Source organism: Enoplosus armatus, chromosome 23 (genome assembly GCF_043641665.1).
Source record: "Enoplosus armatus isolate fEnoArm2 chromosome 23, fEnoArm2.hap1, whole genome shotgun sequence".
NCBI classification, from domain to species: Eukaryota; Metazoa; Chordata; class Actinopteri; order Centrarchiformes; family Enoplosidae; genus Enoplosus; species Enoplosus armatus.
Genome location: NC_092202.1, coordinates 11,574,337 through 11,594,485, shown reverse-complemented (window position 1 = coordinate 11,594,485; position 20,149 = coordinate 11,574,337). Strand labels below are relative to the sequence as shown.

The 20,149-nt window shown below is 41.1% G+C and overlaps 2 protein-coding genes and 1 non-coding gene across 3 annotated transcripts; all 3 read left to right on the top strand.

The window, feature by feature from the left end:
* Window positions 1–82, top strand: trnal-aag (transfer RNA leucine (anticodon AAG)). The gene has a single exon. It is a non-coding gene; the product is annotated as a tRNA-Leu (tRNA).
* A 1,588-nt stretch (window positions 83–1,670) lies between these two features.
* naa40 (N-alpha-acetyltransferase 40, NatD catalytic subunit) lies at window positions 1,671–8,237 on the top strand. Its single transcript, XM_070930113.1, has 8 exons — window positions 1,671–1,693; window positions 3,663–3,758; window positions 5,806–5,858; window positions 6,042–6,137; window positions 6,620–6,778; window positions 6,914–6,997; window positions 7,588–7,665; window positions 7,987–8,237. The coding sequence occupies exons 1-8, from the start codon at window positions 1,688–1,690 to the stop codon at window positions 8,132–8,134; spliced, it is 720 nt and encodes a 239-aa protein (XP_070786214.1). The 5' UTR covers window positions 1,671–1,687; the 3' UTR covers window positions 8,135–8,237.
* A 4,222-nt stretch (window positions 8,238–12,459) lies between these two features.
* On the top strand, window positions 12,460–15,311 carry b3gat3 (beta-1,3-glucuronyltransferase 3 (glucuronosyltransferase I)). Its single transcript, XM_070929745.1, has 7 exons — window positions 12,460–12,553; window positions 12,866–13,037; window positions 13,147–13,330; window positions 13,500–13,661; window positions 13,762–13,848; window positions 14,670–14,873; window positions 15,198–15,311. Exons 1-7 carry the CDS (start codon window positions 12,460–12,462, stop codon window positions 15,294–15,296), a joined length of 1,002 nt encoding a protein of 333 aa, XP_070785846.1. The 3' UTR covers window positions 15,297–15,311.
* The last annotated feature ends 4,838 nt before the right edge of the window (window positions 15,312–20,149 follow it).

The window sequence follows — 20,149 nt, the reverse complement described above, 5'->3', positions numbered from 1 at the left end:
GGTAGCGTGGCCGAGCGGTCTAAGGCGCTGGATTAAGGCTCCAGTCTCTTCGGGGGCGTGGGTTCGAATCCCACCGCTGCCAGGAATATTTTCTATGATAGCTGCTGTATTGATGACCAGACTCTTGTGTCTGCAGCATTGCAAATCTGTTGCAGGCATTGGAAAAACTCTGCTCTGCTGGTTATCAGGGGAAGAATTACTGTGTATATATACTTGACCTGAAAAAACATTATAAACATGAGACCTCAGAAAAACAGAACAATGAAGTAGTAATTAATAAAAGAAGAGAAAGACTGCAGATACATACCAGTTCTCTCTGTACTGCAAGGTGGTTTAGATGTTCATCAGAAAAAGGTTTATTGCCAAGTAGGTTTTCACATACACATACAAGGAATTTATCAAGGTATATGGATACATAACAATAAACATTTTAAGTAGAAAATATAAAGAAATATGTAATCAAGTACTGAGAGTGGAAACCAAGGAAACTCTCAACATAAGAGTTTTAGAGCAATGTCTACAATTAATGGTAAAGTTTAGTGGGACATTTTAGGATCTGGAATTGAATGACTTGGTGAAAAACATAGCTTTTCAGTTTTCAGGGCTGTATTGTTTTAAGAACTGCGCAACCATAAGAAATGTACCACTTGGTTTATAAAACAGTCAAATTAAACGATAACAAACAACAGGTTTCATCCACTTTCATGAACAGTTTGAGTCAGAGGTGGAATGTAATCAGAATCAGAATCAGAAATACTTTATTGATCCCCGGGGGGAAATTATAAATTAAGTACATTTATGTGATGTGCTCATGTCCATGTCCATGTGGTAAATACAGTTTTGAGGTACTTGAGTTTTCTGCTGCTTTAAACTTTCACTTTACTTTGCAGAGTAGGTTTTTATATACCCCAAACCTATACTGACCATACAAAATATGATCTATTGTTATAGGATAAACTAGCCAAAGCTGTGTACTTTAAGTACACTTTGCTGATGATCCTTACTTTCTTTTACATTTTGAATGCACTTTTGACTTTTACTTGTAATGGAGTATTTATATATTGTGCTATTGCTAATTTTAAGTAAAGGATCTGGATACCTCCTCCACCAGTGCTCTGAGCAACATCTAGGAAACACACGTTTGACTTTGCTTTGTAAAGCAGATACATTAATTTCATCAAAACTATTACAAAAATGTAAAATAAATAAAGTGCGTATTTCTTAAAAACAAAATACACACAAATATTTACAGAAAGGTAACTGGGTTTTACTTTCCCCAAAGTTTTGGTGTAGGTGTACTCACTAGGGCATCAGAAGTCGGAGCTCGTCAAGAGCACGTGAATGCAGCATAGTTGGACGACGGAGACGAGAGGAAAGAAAAGGGCAAGGAAGGGACCTGTAATAAATTCAGCCTCGCAGTCTTGGCGCCAATCCGATTTAAAGAGAAAAAAACAGCTATATTTTCATTGACGTTTTAATCAAATTTTCGCTGAACCGCTGCCTCTCTCACAGCCATCGGTCGGTGCTACAGCCAGCTAGCCTCGTTAGCACACTATCTATCATTGTCATATTAATCTGGCCCCCTTCTCTCTGTCTGTAGTCACGATACTAATAACTCAGCAACAGTAAAGCACGGGGACAATAGAGGTGTGTTTCTCCGGGGGGACCGATAAGACACAGCTGCAAAATGGGGGTGAGTTGTATGTGTTTTGCTTTATGTCTCGGTGCGAGGTGGTATAATGAACGGTGGATGTTTTGGGCTCGTTAATGCGTGATGGTGAGAGGAGAGAAAGAAAGAAGGAAGGGGGAGGAAGGGAAAGGAAGAGAGACCATGGTGGATTGATGTAGTTAAAGGTGTTGGTTGGCACCGGGGCTTATTTGGCTGCGTTAGCCGTTTAGCTAGCTCCTAGATAGCTTCGATAGTATAATAACGTTAGCCCAAACTAACTCACAGCTTTGTATGTCATTATTAACGTTACTGCATTGTCCTTGCCGCTGTGCTCAGTTAACTTCTCCTGGTGTGTGTTGTGCCATTGTTAGCGTGCTAGCTGTGTTAGCCACTTAGGAATGCCATATTAATGACTAGTGCTTTGCTAGCTGTTACTGCTAACCGCTTGTGTGTATGTACATTTGACCCAATAAACCGGAGTGTGTTGTCTTTGGCCACTTGGTTTTATTAAATTTAGGCTTGTTTGATGCCAATAATGTACTTCTCAGCCCCAGCCAGGCCTGTTCTCATTCTGTAATGCTGAGTTAGGTTCGATAACTTTAGCTAGCCCCTGTAAGCAGACTTTAAGTTTATCCTCCACTTTCACTCCAGATAAACCAATCCACGTGTTTCCACAGTCCCAGCTCAGTCTGCAGCCTCTCTGTGCTTGGTACAAAGTTAATGCGCTAAGCTAAAGTTGGCAATTCACTGCATTCCTTCCCATAATTGTTACCTTTTCTGCTCAGGTCTGGATCTAATTTAATAGTTTAGCTAATTGCTACTTGTTTGTCCATTGCCATTGTTTGTCTATGAAGCATCAATGCACCATTTCTGCACTGTAAACACGTCACTGAAAACTTGATTAATATGTTGTAAATAAATGAAGCTGTGTAAGTGTTGTGTAGGGCTACAACTCATGATCATTTTCCAGGCTAAGGTCTTCAGATGGCTTTTTGTAAACCCAAACATGTCTAATTTATGAAACTGAGATATGCAGCAAATCCTCAAATTTGAGCAAATTTGTGTTTTTCCTTCTTTAAGGACTTGATTAATGATTAATTGGTTATCAAAATAGTGGCATACTATATATATTAAATAGTGCCACTAGAAACCCTAAAATTAAGTGCAAGTATCAAGCCATTTGTGCAGTGAGTGAGTCGTGTTAGTTTTCTCTATAACTTAAAGATGGCTAATAATCACTATTTATGGTAGTGTGCGAAATGCATTCATAGCAGCTGCTGAAGTGTGTGTTCTCTCTGTTGCGAGGCACAGATGCAGTCAGAGTCATCTGTGTGAATTATGGCTGCACCATTGCTGATACTAGCATTGGACGTCAAGCCAAGAGCAGGCTAAATTAGAGTATCAGTATCAGAGAATTTTTCCAATACGATAGTCCCACGCAGAGAACAATATGCAACATCAGCGTTAGAAACACTCCACTGTTTCACACAGCTTTGACAAATGGTGGTCATAATAGCTACTGATATGAATATACTTTTACAGACAGGATGATCATGATTATATTAGTAATAAGATTCCCTTTTCATGTTATAACAAGAGACTACACAAGTACGTCATCAATTTAGTTAAAGACACAATGAAGAATGGTATTGTATCTAATTAGAGCCAGCAAACACTAAATTATACACACAACCCCACAGTGGACATCTAGATGAAAAGCATCAGTTTAAATGGATAATTGATCATATGAAATAGAGAAGGGGATTGATTAAGTGACAAAAAAAGCAAGAGATCCTCAATTAATTAAATGAATAGATCATTATAGTTCTTTGTTTTCTGACACATGTCAAATATCTTTGTTCCCCGTTCCTTTCTTTTTACCCCTTCTTATGTCCCATGTTGTTCGTCTCTTCTGTTCCTGTGTCCCTGCGTTTCTCTGTTTCTCTCCTGCATGTCTGGTATCATTAATTCCTTCCTGATTTTCTGTGTCCAGAGGAAGTCCAACAGAGCAAAGGAGAAGAAAGCCCGGCGTCTGGAGGAGAGGGCAGCTATGGATGCCGTCTGCGCCAAGGTGGACGCAGCCAATAAGGTAATTCTGGTCGCAGATTAACCGGTGTGGTAGCTGCCGCCGGCCTTGGAAGTGGGCCACATGTGGAGGGGCTTTTGAGGGAACATTTGTGGAGATGGGACTGAAATTATTAAAGGAATTGGAATCACCTTTTTCAAGAAATAGAGGTTTAGGCGTTAGCTGCTGCAACAGAAGCAAAACATTTGCAGCAGTGTAGTTCTGACAGTTGATAATGTCATGACGTTAAAAATAAATGCACTTTTGAGACTGTTAAGTGCTTCACATAAAAGCATCCACCACTTGGCCCTTTTACGTGCTGTTTCAGGCTTTCCACTGGATTCATATTACATCGAAAAACTTCCATTGTGAGCTGTGATTCTTATTTGCTAAGTTAACTACAGTAATAGACAAGGTTCCATGCAATGACACAGAGAACTGGGGATGCCCTCCTTGCCCTAATTACACAAGTAATTGATATTCGCATGACAGGAAAAGCCAAATACAGTGCCATATGTTTCTTTATGCATAATTAATCAGCATTATTAAACCCCACCCACCTCATAGAACTCACAGCACACAGCTCCTGTAGCTTGGAGGTGGGGTAGAGCATTAGTGAACCTTAGTAGTAAGCCTGGTAGGAGAACAAAACTCACATACTGGCCTCCAGCTGAGCTGCAGCCGCTTCCTCAACCAGCTCTGAACAGGCCTGCCTGCACTTATTACTTTTTCTGTACCACTTTGTCCCAAAATGGGCCACTCTGTTGCACGCTGTTCCCTCGCCCACCCCTTTCCACTGTTGATGTGCCAACAGAGAAGGAATGCAAGAAATTCTCCCCAAGTAACATTTATTTTTGTTTATGCTCTTGCCAACAGTAATGAATCTTGACTTAGACTATTGTTTCAAATGAACAAGTAGTGTATTCGCTACTTAAAAAAATATTTTTTTTAACCAGATCCTGGTAAGTTCTCTTTGGCCCTCAAATGGAGGAGAAGTATGGCTGGATTACTGAACAGGCCTAACGGGCATGGGCCCACGAGCCAAAAGGGTCAGAGGGCCCCCTAAGAGCTTGTGTTTGACTGTTATAACCATTTGTGATTGGATAAGTCAAATGGCTCATTCAAAACTAGGCATGTCCTGATTTAGTTTTTTATTCTGATCCTTCACTATGTCTGAGCCGATATTTATTTGTATTATATTCTCACTAATACGGCCGCGTAGTTCATATGTCTGTGCCCAGGGGCCCTGTGTCTCATAATCTGTGCAATAAGAGGGGTATTCTTAATTTGAGATTATCTATCCTCTCAAGGCCAAGGGAAAACTGTGGGCGCTTATTATGAGTGACTAATGGGGCTGTAACACTAATAGCCCTGTAATTTCCCTGCCTGTATGGCCCTCGATTGGCCTATTTAGGCTCCAGGGCCTGTAGTTGAGACTGAGGAGTGCTTAGTTCAGAATTGCAGTCTCTTTTCCGGTCTATTTTGGGGGGATTTGCTGCATTCACAAGTAAAAGAAGAGTTTGATTTGAAAAGGCAGACGTGCAGGGGTGCCGCTAATGATCATTTTCATTAGCGATCAATCTGCTTATTTTATTGGTGAACTGTTGCGTCCATAAAATGTCAGCAATGTCCACTTAAATTTCCCTTGGTGACATCCTAGAATATCTTGTTTTGTTCAACCAGCAGTTCATAACCTAAATATATTTACTATCAGTTAAGACAAATAAAAACAGCTACTATTTGTCATTTTGTCTGGAAAAATGTCTCTTTTGATTGATCAATTATGAAAAGTTGGCGACTTTTGTCGATGGAATAATCAACTAATTATTTCAGCTATACAGAAATGATCCTTTTACAATATTGTTTAGACATTTTTAATCAAACTAGAGGCACATTTCAAGGCGCAGCCCCAGTATCTTCTGAAATATGTGCACAATACATTTCTCTGAAAACTGAAATAGTAGCGTTTTACTGGGGGGCAGGGTAATAAGATTGGGGCATGGGAGGGGAAAAGACATGATACTGTTGTGTTTTGGAAGTCTCTTACTAATTCTGCCCCTTCTCCTCACAGCTTGATGACCCACTGGCTGCCTTCCCAGCCTTCAAAAAGTACGACAGAAATGGGTACGCATGGCTTTGTACGCCTACAAAGGGCTCATTCAGTATTTCATGAAATACATACTTGTTTCTTTTTCTACATGGAGGGGCGAGTTGCTCTGCTGGTGGTGTTTATGTCTGTTCTTCTTTTAGTCTTTCTCTCACACATTCTTGATGTTGCTGATCATGTTTACTTGTCTTCCCGTCCAGGCTCAACCTGCAGATAGAGTGTAAGAGAGTGACCTCCCTCAACCCGCTGTCTGTGGAGTGGGCCTTCGAACTCACCAGAGCCAACATGCAGACACTGTAAGGAGTCTGTTCTGTCCTGTTCTTGTAGTTAAAGATGCAGCTTGGGTTGATGAACGGGCAGGCTCGCATAGATCTGAATGGTAGATTATAGCCGGGAAGAAGTGCAGAAACGACAGGAATTCCCTTTGTGCAGTAAGAATTGGAGAGCGACATCAAACAGCTAAGACGTGGATCAGAGTGTGAATTGGACCATAAACACTGGAGAGGCTGTGGAGACGAATGGAATGCAGACAGATTTGAGATAGAGGCAGAGAAATTACTGCAATTTATCATCTCTCACTTTGCCAGAATTTGAGAAGCATTCAATTTAGCAAATGGCAGCCAGTCAGTCAAAGCTAAATTTGTTCCATTTTAGAAAATGTGTCCTTTTTATGAGTGGCACTGCTCGAGCAGCCTGATGATGGGGAGAACCGCGAGGGTAAAATTAGCATGTCAGGTCACGTTTGAGTTGACCCATTTCCTTTTTCACCGGGCTGCAGGTATGAGCAAAGCGAGTGGGGGTGGAAGGAGAGGGAAAAGAGGGAGGAGATGAACGACGAGAGGGCGTGGTACCTACTGGCCCGCGACGGCGACTCCGCCCCCGTGGCCTTCTCTCACTTCCGATTCGACGTAGAGTGCGGAGAGGAGGTTTTATATTGGTAAGGCAGCGACCCATGGGTTTGTGGATTTTAAGTTCCATCTGTTGCTTTTATTTTAACGACTGGAGAAAAGATGTGTTTCACTCTTTACTAAACTTTGCAATGTGCCCACTCTGGTTCGTCTGGACTCTCCAGCTATGAGGTGCAGCTAGAGAGCAGAGTGCGGAGGAAAGGACTCGGCAAGTTCCTCATCCAGATACTACAGCTCATCGCTAACAGGTAAAACCTGCAGCTGCAACCATGGCTGTGTGACTGCGTGTGAAATTCAGATGCTTTTGGGCTTGAGTATGGACAAATAACCAAGTGAATCTGGATTAATGGTTTTATTCTCTGCTGATAGCTGTAAAAAATATATATATTTTATAATTTTGCAATGGCCTCTATGGCTCATATGTATCAGCATGGAAAGTCCAACAAACTATTTTTGTTCACTTATTTATTTATGCGACAAGATCTCACATCAGCTTGTTGCTTTATCACAACATGGTCTAAAGTATAAGGTTAGCGTTATTCTATGTTTTTTTTTTTATTATCTATAAATCCCATGAAAGGACCAAGACTGTAGGCAAGCAAACATGGATGTGAACGATGCATGATTTAAAACATTAAAAAATTGACTTTGCCAATGTTTTTGTGAGGAAGGAAGTGTGTTCAACATGTGTTGTTACACCTCAAGGACACAACTTTAGTTCGTTCACATGAAATCTCCACAGGGAACCTTTTTAAGAAAAATGTGTCTATCTTTCAGTCAAGTGAAACTTAAGTAAATTTGTTTGTATCTTTCCTGCTCTCTTGCTCTTCCTGTCCAGTACACAGATGAAGAAAGTGATGTTGACAGTTTTCAAACACAACCACGGGGCTTACCAGTTCTTCAGAGAAGCTTTACAGTGAGTGTGCTGGCTCTACAACAGCCGTGTTTTTTAACATTAAAGCAAAGTCTTTGTGAACAGGCTGGTGTAAGGTGAATCTCATGCTTTCAACTCTTCTGTTTATGCATAAAGATGCAACGTGTTCGAAGCTCAGTTTTTTTTCCTCTAGCGCAGTGGTTACCAGCCTGGGGGGGTTGGGACCCCCACAAGGTTCAATCTGAAGTGTTGCGACATTATTAACAGGACATATGAGCAAAAATATATTTCTATGGCTCAGACCTCCTTCATCCTCACTTACTAAACCCCCCCCACCCCCCTTCTCTCTCAACCCCCATTTAGATTTGAGATCGATGAGACTTCACCAAGCATGTCCGGTTGCTGTGGCGACGACTGCTCTTATGAGATCCTCAGCCGGCGGACCAAACATGGCGAGGCCTCGGCGGGACACACCCACGGGGGTGGCCACTGCGGGGGCTGCTGCCACTGATCCGCTCCAGCTCCAGCTTTTTAATGATTGGTTAAAAGCCAGCAACTTTCATGGGTGTGTGTGAAAGCTCGAACTGCCTGCTACTCTGCGAGCGTTTTTTGAGTTTGAGCGGCTGTAGAGCGCCGTGTTAAAAAAATGAACTGACGGTGGAATACCTGGCTACAGATATTGATGTCGCATTATGGATTGAGATTTGTGTGTTTGTTGTGTATTCCTGCTACAAAAGCAGTACGCAGTGTGAGCTTTCACACATAGCTCCTGTTTTTTTTTTTTCTTTTTTCTTTCCTACTTCTTGGTTCAATGTCCAAGCCGTCTTTTTTTCATTCTCTTATCCCGGTTAATGATGACAATTAGTAGTTCCCAGTCAAGAAAAAGCTAACTTGGCATTGCTGACATTCTCTTACTACTGCAGTGAACCTCGTCCCATCCTGCTCTCATCTCCCAACGTGCTGTTCTGTATTGAATCATCCTGCAGCGCTTCTTAAACTACGGCTTGGGGCCTGAAATTGGTTGCTGGCCTAAGGCTGAATTATAGAAACTTACTACCTCAAGTCAAGATAAATCATGCCCTCACTGAAATGACTCTATACTTAGCAAATAAGGATTTTTAGAGTTAGTCAGTTTCTGTAATACAGCCCCTGAGACTGCCATCTTGTTTCACTGAACCAGGGTCCCAGGCTGAATGCACTCACGTTTGGGTCCCAGAAAAATGAGTCTGAGAAGCCCTGCTGTACTGTAATATCACCTGTTATATGCACGTATGGCTTTGTAAGTTATTTTTGTAACAAAAACACTGCAGCTAGCAGCAGCTGCAGCTGTTTTGAATTGGCCCATTTTACACCTGTTAGAAGATTACAGTACACTGTTGGCACCACCCGTCTTTTCTGTTCAGGTAATAGCTAAATATATAGACGTCTCCCCTGCTTCTCATTTTTAAACATTTATAAGACAAGATGTTCAAGGTTGCCTTTTTCTTTATTATGCACTCTCTGCTCTCCCAGTGAAATTAGTAAAAAGCAAAACTTTGATCTCTCATCATCTGTTGCTGTAAATCTGCGTCCAACCCAGAAAACAATCCCAGTATGACCCTCTTGCTCATTCAGATGTTCAACTTGCTTTAACCGTCGGCCATATGTCCTTGTCAGAGGTACATGTCATGTACATGAACTCTGTTTTCTGGCTCACTGAAGGAGGTCTTTACTTCATGAAATCATTCAATCTCATTTTCACCGTCTTTTCCTTGTTTCCATGCTTACAGATCGTGTGTGTTCCCAGGCTTCAGTTCTGTAAAATGCCCCCCCCTCCCTCTTCGTGCCTCCATTCTCCCTCCATGCACTAAGGGCACTGAACGATGACTGCAGACCCATTTCTGTTGCTCTCATCTTCAGCCACCTTTGTACAATTGCATTACTCCTGCTTGCCTCTTTGTTCACGTCGTTTCCAAGAGGTACTAATGATAAACAAGTTGATGTTGACGCTACCTTTTAGCTGTATTTAAAAAAGAAAAAAAAATACTAAAACCATCCTCCATCCCTTCTCTTACATATTCTGTTAGCATGAGCAAATCATATTGATTTAACGTGGAGGAGGATTGGTAGAAGTCACCACTTCATTATGTGGCCGTTTGAAGCTGAATGCTATTAACTTGGAGGAAGGAAGTGTTTTTTATGGTCGCTATTCCTCTTCTCAGTCGTCAACTGTTTTCCCAGCCCACAGTCATTCGTTTGCATGACAACATGTTTAACAAAACAAAGAGTCGCGTATCTAAAATCATCACATGGGTCTAATAGCATCAGTGCATGTTAGACAATTTAAAGTTAATGCTGAGGTGTGTTATTCCTTAACGCATCTTGGCACAAAGTACATCTGTATATCTGCTGCCAAGATGCTTGTAGGAGTTCCTAGACCGGCTGCTGTAACCACTTCAATCTTCTTGATTCTGATCTGTTTACAAAACCTTCAGGGTGTTTTTGGACAGTTTCGAGTGCTAGTCAGGTTAGAAGCCCCACCTCGAAACCACCATAAAACCCTTAAGTGAACTTGTACACATTTAACTGGTGGGCTGGAGGAGTAAAAAGACATTACTTTACACCACTACGGATGTAAAGATTCTTCTGTTTAGTGTGGCTGTAAGGCTTCAGTTGTTTTTTTTTTGTTTTTGTTTTTTTTAAAGCCGGTCATATCAAGGCTCAACTTAAGATTTCATACAGATGAATGCCTGGTCAAAGTATGTGAAATGGGGGAGATGGAAATGTGAAGACACTTTCTTAGAAACACCTACTGAAATAATCTCTGCTACACAAGAACAAAATGTGATTAATCACCAAAAAAAAACCTTTTGGATGACAGAGTCCAGATCCTGGGGTGAAAGTTTCTGGTTGTTTTCAGACTGGGTAGAGACAAAAAAAATATTCAACACCTGGAGGCGACATATTGGTGTCTCATGCTTTTTTGATCATGAACAACAAAAACAATTAAACAACATATTGCTTGTTTTAGTTCGAGACTACCTTCTGATAAGTACAGTAAATCATGTTTTGTACTTAATAGGTTACAATAAAAAGAGGATGTTGTACATAGTGGTAGTATATCAACCGACTGACAGTCTCTCTCTCAGGTTAATCAAACGTAATCAAACCTCATCTGTTTTATTTACCAGCCATGCTGTCAGTTAGCTGTTTACTGGATTGGATCGGCCGCAGCTCTGACCTAGAGTCAGTTTTTGTTTTTGTGTGTGTGCGTGTCATGCCATAGTATTTAAAGAAACTGATTTGAAGAACCTTATCTAAAATTCTACTTTTAACACGACTAGGAAAGTGATAATGGTGATTTTCAGGAGGTGATTTTAGTTTTTATGATATGTTGCAGTAAAAGAAGAAGCTCCCTTGCTTTGGAAATGTGAAATCGCATGAAAATAGATAAGACACAAAGTTGGAACTGACCCTATATCAGTGCTCGGTTGTTACATTCAATCCAGGCAGGTGGGCTGTCTTTAAAAAAAGAAAAGGCTCACTGGAAGTAAAAAATGCTTTTGTGAAAATATCTTCAGTTTGAAAACGAGCCTAAACTTAACCAGTTTATTTTAAGTCAGTGAGTACTTTTATTTTTGAAAAAGGTTACAAACCCTCACTAAATCACAGATCCTTCTCTCGGTCTTTTCTCTATGTATATATATAAGCTGTTGTGGATCCATCTTCATTTTCATTTCTTGGCCTTTTACAGGTGAAACACTTTTTTAAACATGATGTTAAAAGAAAAATGTTTGAGAGTGAGTGTTACAGTCCTATCCATGAACGACAATGAAAGGGAAAACTAAGTCATTATGCCTTGTCAGTGTTTATTTGTATGTTACAAATAAAGGAAAGTTGTTTGACTTTTCAAGAGATGTCCTTTTGTTTTTTTTTTTGTCATTTATGATGATCTTTTAAAAAGAAAAAGTGAGAAAATTGTAATTTTGACTTGGTATCATAATTTTAATAGTATCTCTTAATTTTAGCTTACCATAAGTTTTTAACATGCCTGACATACCTCCTTATGTTTTCTTACACTATACTTGGGAAACCACCAGCTGTTTTTAATTTTAATTTGTCCTTCGCATGGCATGCATATAATCATATTTAGCAAACGGTTTTGAAAAACTGGCGAGTGTGCAGGATTCTTGTGGAACTATTGTGATTGGGCACGTTCTGAGGGGATTTCGTACTGTGTTGCACTGAAACCGGAAGTTGTTGGTATATTACTGCAAAGAATGTCCTAGCTATGCCGAATGAATGGATGTACTGATGCACTGAGGAGGCTTTGCTCTCATCTGTCCAAGATGACATGAACCTTTGACCTCTGTTATAACTTAACTCTACCGCTCCTGTCTTCCACGATTTGACGCCTTTGGTAAGTGCATGGGAATAATTGTCGAGCTATTTTCTGTTAAAACAAATTGCCAGGCTAACGTAGCTTAGCTAACACCGATTTATTATCAAGTTAAATGCATATTCATATATAGCCGACCATCTCAGGAATAGCGTACACAAACCCATCCTCAGCTTCAATATTTTACAGTTACATTTACAGAATATTTAAGGTTAATGTTGCTGGGAATGCTAACCCTGTTAGCTAGCTACTTATCTAGCTAGATGATGAGTGCCAGTTGAGAAACTGAATTTTGGCACATTTGAACACTTCTTTAGGTGCTCAGTTACAATCTCCACAGCCTCGAGACAAAAGTGAACAACCAGTGAAATGTTAACAAATCTGTAAAGAGTATTGCTTTGTGACTAGTAATGTTTTCCATTTCACATATTGTCATCCTTTCAGCAGGTCGGGGTGCCATGGCAACGAGGATGAAGCTAAAGCTGAAGACTGTGTTTGTGCTCTACTTCATGGTCTCCCTCATGGGCCTCATCTATGCACTGATGCAGCTTGGTAAGTGGTCACCGCACAGTCTCAATCAAGTGTGGAAATGTGCAAATGTAAACAACAACGCTCAATCACACCGCATTGCTAACTCAGTCCTGACATACAATTTAAAATGTTTAGGATGAAAACTTAAGCAGGCTGGAAGTTTATTTCCATTGTGGTCCTCGTTAGGGAGGGTAGATAGTGCCTGGTCTTAAAGTTGGCCAAGAGGGGTTAACAAACACAAAATAAAACAAACCACCAAACAAAGCAGCAATTATTGATAATCCTAGTTGTACTTTAAACAGTATTGTCTGTTTTGTTCCGAACGCGCTGCAGGTCAGCGCTGCGACTGCACAGAGCATGACTTGCCCAAAGATCGTACCATATCTCGCCTGCGGGGGGAAATGCACCGTCTTCAGGAGCAGATGAGGAAGTCGGAGGCGACCAAACAACCCCAGAAACAGCCGTCTTTGCCCACCATCTTTGTCATCACCCCGACATACGCAAGGTAACCCAGGGGGCCGGTCCCCTTACCACATCTCCTGCTCCCTTGGCTACACCATCTCCACCCTCCATTTCTCTTTCACACTCCAACGCACTGTCTCATTTCTGTCCAGGCTAGTTCAGAAGGCCGAGCTGACTCGCATGTCCCAGACCTTCCTCCATGTTCCTCGGCTCCACTGGATCGTGGTGGAGGACTCGCCACACAAGACACCACTGGTGACTGACCTCCTGGTGAAGAGTGGCCTGACCTACACACACCTGCACATGCCCACTGCCAAGGACCGCAAACTGCAGGAGGTGGGTGGAGACAGAGCAGCGATTTGTGGAGACAAAAATCACATTAGTCTTTCCTGTTTTTGTCCTCCTTAAATTTAAATCAAATGCAGATTTTGGCAACTTGGCATTCAGAGTTTGAACAAAACAGTGCTTTTAAACTTTCAGTCTGAACGCTCACTCTCCACCTCAGGGTGACCCCAGCTGGCTGAAGCCTCGTGGCGTTGAGCAGAGGAACGAGGGTCTACGGTGGCTCAGAGAGGACAGAAGGGCTCAGCCAGGCGGAGACAACCAGCAGGGAGTGGTTTACTTTGCTGATGATGACAACACATACAGCCTGCAGATATTCGAAGAGGTGGTTGTTGGAGTGTTAATGTGTTCTACAGCTGAGGTGTCTGTTTTTAATTGTCCCATGATTGAAATAAAAAACAAACGTCCTCTTGTTCTTGTCTCAGATGAGGAGTACTCAGCGAGTATCAGTGTGGCCGGTGGGGCTAGTTGGAGGGATGAAATATGAGAGGCCCGTGGTTGAAGGAGGAAAGGTAGGTGCTTTTTATATTATGGTTTGACGAGCCTGTGTTTTGCTTCATTTGAGAAAAACACAAATTTATTCATATCAGTACACAAAACAAAAATAATAAGCTTAGTGTCTTTTATATGAAATATGAAAAAATACAAAGATTATGCTTCAGTTCATTTTAATTTGATTATTGTTATTAATGTGAGTATAACCAAAAGTTAATATGTGTTATGAAAAGGAAAAACAACAGAAAAGTCCACTTAACATCTTTTTCAAGAGCTTTCAGCCGCATCTTACAGTCTTCTTCAGGGGATGAACTTTTCTCTGTTATGTCATGGCGATAACTCGCCTGTCATGACGTGACCTAAGTATGGAATTTCAGTCATGACATCTAAGCAAACTCCCATCTGCTGAGAAAGACTGTGAAATGAGGTTGAATGAAAAAATTAATTGAAAAAAATAGTAAGTAGACCTTGAGTTAAGAAGCTACTGTTTTTGAGGTCAAGAATGAACTTCGGTGCTCACTTAAAAAAAAAAGACACAACCTCTTCTTATACCTTGACCATCAAACATTCAATAAACCAGGACTGTAACTTTTTTCCCACTCATGTTTGTTGATACTGATCTTGATTTAAAAATAAAAAAAAAGACCATCATAAAAACACCAGTTTCACAAACCCGTGCTGCATTTTAAAGCTGATATCTGTGAGGTCTGATTGTATCAACAGTACTCCTCTCATAAAGCCCTGGAGGAGGTTGTTTTTAATGTCTTATCAGAAACGCTTCCACTAAATTATCACCAATGCAGAATGTTGTATTTGTGTTTCTGATGATTCTTCCAAGGTGGTCCGCTTTCATACCGGCTGGCGTCCCAGTCGCCCCTTCCCGATGGACATGGCCGGCTTTGCCGTGTCCCTCAAACTGGTCCTGGCCAATCCAGAGGCGTGCTTTGACGGAGATGCACCAATGGGCTTCCTGGAAAGCAGCTTCCTTCAGGGATTGGTTACCATGGACGAACTGGAGCCCAAAGCGGACAACTGCTCTAAAGTACGTGTGTGTTAGAGAGATAGACAATGAGAAAGATAAAGACAGAGGTAGAGTGCAAGATGTCTGTAATGTGTGTGTATATAAGTTGGAAGAGCTTTTGGCATATATTATAGTTTAGAGCAGATGATGCAGTTTAGATGAAACACAGTTTGTATTATAGAAACTCCTGGAAAAGAGATTTTTGAGACGTAAGTGAAATTTGAGGATGAAATATTTGAATTAAAATTTCAGATTTACTAGGTGCAGTGTATTTTTAAGCAAAATGTTTGATTTTATGTCCATTCATTGTGTGTGTGTGTGTGTGTGTGTGTGTGTGTTTTGTAGGTGCTGGTGTGGCACACACGGACGGAGAAACCGAAGATGAAGAGAGAGGAGGCACTGCAGGCTCAGGGACTGGGGTCAGACCCTGCAGTGGAGGTCTGAGGAACACAAACACACATACACACACACACACACACACACACACACACACACACACACACACACACACACACACACACTGTAAAGTGTATTCTGCTGTTTAATGCTGCATATGTAACTCTGCGTTGTAAATACTGTAAAACAGAAAAATATCTGTTAGAGGTGACATTTAAATTTGCCTGGTTATGACTGTCTGTTTTTTCTGTGTCGGGTAGTAAATGTAGGCGTGTGAGAAAATATTGAGTGTGTGTTGTTACAACTGTGCCGGACTGTATGTTAGTGTACGTATCAGGGTTTTTCTTTGATTTTAGCGAGTTAGTTGTCCTTGCCCAGCAGTACAGTGGATGAGGACTCTGGAGTTTAAACACTTGCCTGATGGGGGCGCCAGTTTTAAATTTTGCAGAGCCATGCTGTTACACCACCCATACACTTTTGCTTAAAGCTAGAGGAACGATGAATTCCATACTTGGCATCATTTGTAAGCTTTCACATCACTCCCACTCAGTGGTAGTCCTGCAGTGTAACTCATCCCTGACAACAGCTACACCACCACCTGGCTCCAGCCTCCTGTCTCTGTTTCCTCAGCACTTTATTCATGCATGGCTCCTATTTTTGCGTGCTTAGTGTCTGTAAGTCCGTATTCAGCCGTATAGATGGCTTCTTTTTTAGTCACATGTCAAAAAACAACATCATCATCATAGGCATGATGATCTTCATACAACCTGTTAAATCAAAGTGTCTGCATTTGCTTTCAAGGTAATAGTATTGTGGAGCGAAGGTGCAGTAAACAATGTTCATAACATAAAACGAGAGCCTCAAAACCCGCCAGTTAATTAAATATCAAATCAAATATGCTCAGTAGTTGTTGCCTTGTATTTATTATGCACTCATACACCTGTGTTACAGTCACAACAGGTGCAACTTAGCAACACTGTGGTGCAACACAGGCATAACAAATACAGAGATGCACTGGTTCCACACCCAGTGTAGCGTTAGTGTGTTATGCTGGTTTTCAATAGTGTCATAGCAACAAGTAGTTCCAGCCAGCATTTTATATGTATAGTTTTAGTGAGAAACATGAGGCTTGTGGGATCCATTTAGAAGCCCAGAATAAGGGAACAACACTACTGAAGCTCATGTTCCTTATGCAACAAGCGAATACAAAACACGCCGTCCATGTTACATTCCCACACTCTGACAAGAAAAAAAGACTTGAATTTGCCTTTAATAGGCAGGAAATCCCCGATACTTTACAGTAGCAGTATTTCAATAGTATATTTGAAAGAAAAGCTTCAAATATGAATTGAACTACTCGAGCCGCGCTTGATTATCTTCCATGACACCCTCAGAAGTTGGAAGACTAAAGAGCGAAATACCATTATCGCTCCTCAGCTACTGTTGTATGATACTGTAAAAACAGCTAGTGCCTGCTTCAGTGTAATTAGTGCCTGTTAGTCAATTCTCTACTGTTGTATTATGTATTTATTATTGTAATATTGTTCTTTACATTGTACAATGTGATAATGTCTGTCCATGGCCTTGAAAATAAACCTAGATCATGTAAAAACGTGTTTTGTCATCTTTTTTAAACTTCAGTGATTCATGCTTATCCCTTTAATTGTTTTTAACTTTGCGCTTTAACTGTTTGCAGCTCTGTTGGAAAAGGAGGAGCTGAACTATTAAGTCCATATCTTGTATCCCAGCACAAAACACTGAGCTCTGCGTCCTCACTGTTACACCACTGCCTGCTTTCAACAATTGAAAGTGAAAATGTAGTGTTTCTTTAAATATGTGCTCATGTTCATCTCCAAAATGTCAACTATTCATGAGTTTTCTTTCAGTTTTTTGGCTTTGGTACCCCTTGAACCCTTTAGAAGAATTGTAAACCATCATTATAATAAAAGACGCGGCAAAGACGTGAGGGTCCTGAATGAGCTAAAATAAGAAACGAGTATGCTGGCTGTGTGGAGGTTGTGCAGATCATATACCTGTCCAGTCTAATGAAATGGTCGGTTCACCCAATTTAGGTAAAACTATATTTAGTCACTTATCTCTTTGGTTGTGTACCCACGCAGATTGTTTTGTTTTTACTTCAAGATAAACTTCTGGTTGAGCATGGCCAGGATTGCTGGGTGTACTTGGATCACTCTAGTCAGGATTTCATTCCCATAGTACCCAACTTAGAAACCCAACAGACTCTTTTTTTCTTTTGAAGCGCATTTTTGGATTCTGACCCCAACTAGTTCAAGAAATGCTGACAAAGAAGTTGAATGACTGCCTGCTTAATGTGCTTTATTTGAGACGCAGCCAACAGCACATCTGTTCTCGGAGTGTGTCAGGTTATACTTAACGGTGTCACACTTAACAGACTTGTCATACAGTATGTCTGAGTTTTATCACTCCTGTCTGTCCCTTTGTGTTCTCACCAACCTCTAATTCTGTTTTCGGTTTTCTGTCTGCCTGATTTTCTCCTGTTTCACCACATCAACATCAACACTTAATGTCCAACTGCAGTACCAAAACCCTAACTTGCCCCTGCTTGACAGTGACCATGGCAACCTGCTTGCAGCGTCTGGTACCGTCATCAGCAATTACCCACGTGGGCGGAGATTCTCTAACCTCAGCACCGCTGAGGCTTTTACAGGCCTGTGTGAGTGACAGCTGCTACTCCCTCTCTGCAGGGAAGTCGCCTGCTTGGTGACCATTTATGGAGCGTCGGGGAAGTATGAGTGTGCCTCATCACCCAACACACACTTATTAGGTGAAGGTCCACCGGGAGGTGAGTAAGAGGATCTGAAGTCATAGAGCCAGACGCACATGTACATCTACACCATCTTTTTTTTGATCCGCAATGATTCACTCACAGACACACATACAAGTGCATTTGCATATACACACACACACACACACACGTAGACCAGACTACTTGTGACACTAGAAAGTAGTTTAATTACTGTAACCATCACTCTTTCACTCTTAAATACCACTTATCACACGTCATTTAATGTGTTTGCCTGTGTGTGTGTTGGTGTTTCAGTCACTTCTGGCAACAGTTGCACTGTATGCATGTGTGTGCATGTACAAGAAGGTGTGTGAGTGCTTTACATCCTGAAGTTGACTTAGGAAAAACAGGCATGTGGATTATTACCCAACACACATGCACACAGCTTAGCAGCTCCCACTCCCTGTCCCACCCAGACACAGTGTTTACCTTCCAAACAGTGAGATACCATTCAGTGACGAAGCTCATTCATTTTATCTACATACACCATTTTGAACTTGATGTATGAGGGTTAAATATGTGCTGCTATTTGTGTTTTGATATAAACATATAATAGAAACATTTTTGGTACAGAGCCCTTCAATTTGTTTTTAGCAGCGGCTCTGTGAGGCTGTAACGTTGTACTGAACATAAAGTACAGCTGAGGCTGATGATGATGATGTCATCTGTTTTGTAGGTGTTTAGAAGATGTCTGCAGTAGGCTAATATCAGTGATATATGGGCTCAGCAGATGTTTGGGCAGGTACAGTATGAAAAATACATGCAATGCAATACATGTATTGGTAGAATATATATTGTATATATAACTGTTTGTATTGGCTTATGTTCTCCTTCCCCATTAGTAACTCCCTGAAGGGGGTTTGACATTAATTAAAGAGAAATGAATGAATGTGTGTTTCATAGAGCTACAGGTGGACAACTACCACCTGTAAATATAAATCCTCCTCACACAAGAGAGGACTTCGGGTACACCTAACAGTTATATTGTCACCCTTTGGGGTTGAATTGAAAGTCACATCTCTAATCTGCGGGTTTATCTATGGCATCAGGTCATGGTTAATGATTGATAGCCACTGATAGCAGAATAGGATGTTTGCCTCTGGTGGTTGGCTGTTCTGTGAGCTTAAGTATTTAGTGTGTACTGCAGGCACGTGTGTATTTGTCCCTGTGTCTCATGTTAGTGTTACAGATTTGAAATCAGAACTTCATCTCTAAGTCAATGTGTGTTTAAGGATGTAAAGAAGAGGTGTGTGTCTGTGTGTGTGTGTGTGTGTGTGTGTGTGTGTGTGTGTGTGTGTGTGTGTGTGTGTGTGTGTGTGTGTGTGTGTGGGTGGGTGGTTTAAGAAGAAAGAGCCAGAGAGAGAGAGACAAAGAGTCCTTCAGAGTGAGAGCGCCTTGCTGCATATGTGTATGTGCCCCTTTTTGCATGTGTGTGTTTGCCTTGATGACGACAGAACTGCAGGTTCGGGCAGGGTGGGTGTGTGAAGCTGTGTGTTAGGGGAGTATCCTGAGCTCCCGGCTCTCAGTCATTCACTCAAACACACACACACACACACACAGTTAGACACACACAGAGGGAAAGGAGACAACAGCAAGAGATCAGGTGAGACCTGCAACTCTTTCTTATGTAGAAGTTTCAGCATTTTTCTTATTGCTACACCATGATATTCTTTTAAGATTAATTATATGTCTATAAGGTATGTTAAGTAAGAAAAGAAGTCTCAGCTGCCTTACAGCGTTCTTCTTTCTTCTCACAATAAGTGGCTGGATGTTAAATTCATTTTCCTTATTCTTTCAGTCCTGTTTATCTGGTTTTCTCTGCTTGCTGCTCCATCAATCATTTTGTTTGCTTTGTGTACAATCTGAACATTGTGTCATTAAATCAGAAAGAGATGATCTCTGCACAGAATGTAGTTACCTTGATTACTGTTTTAGTCATACCTGTTACAACTAGTGTTTAAGCAAATTGTTATTCACCCACATACACCCAAGTCCTGTAAAAGGCAATGAAAAGACGTATAGGTTTAATCTATAGGTGCTATCATTGAATGAAACATATAAATGCTAAAGCCTA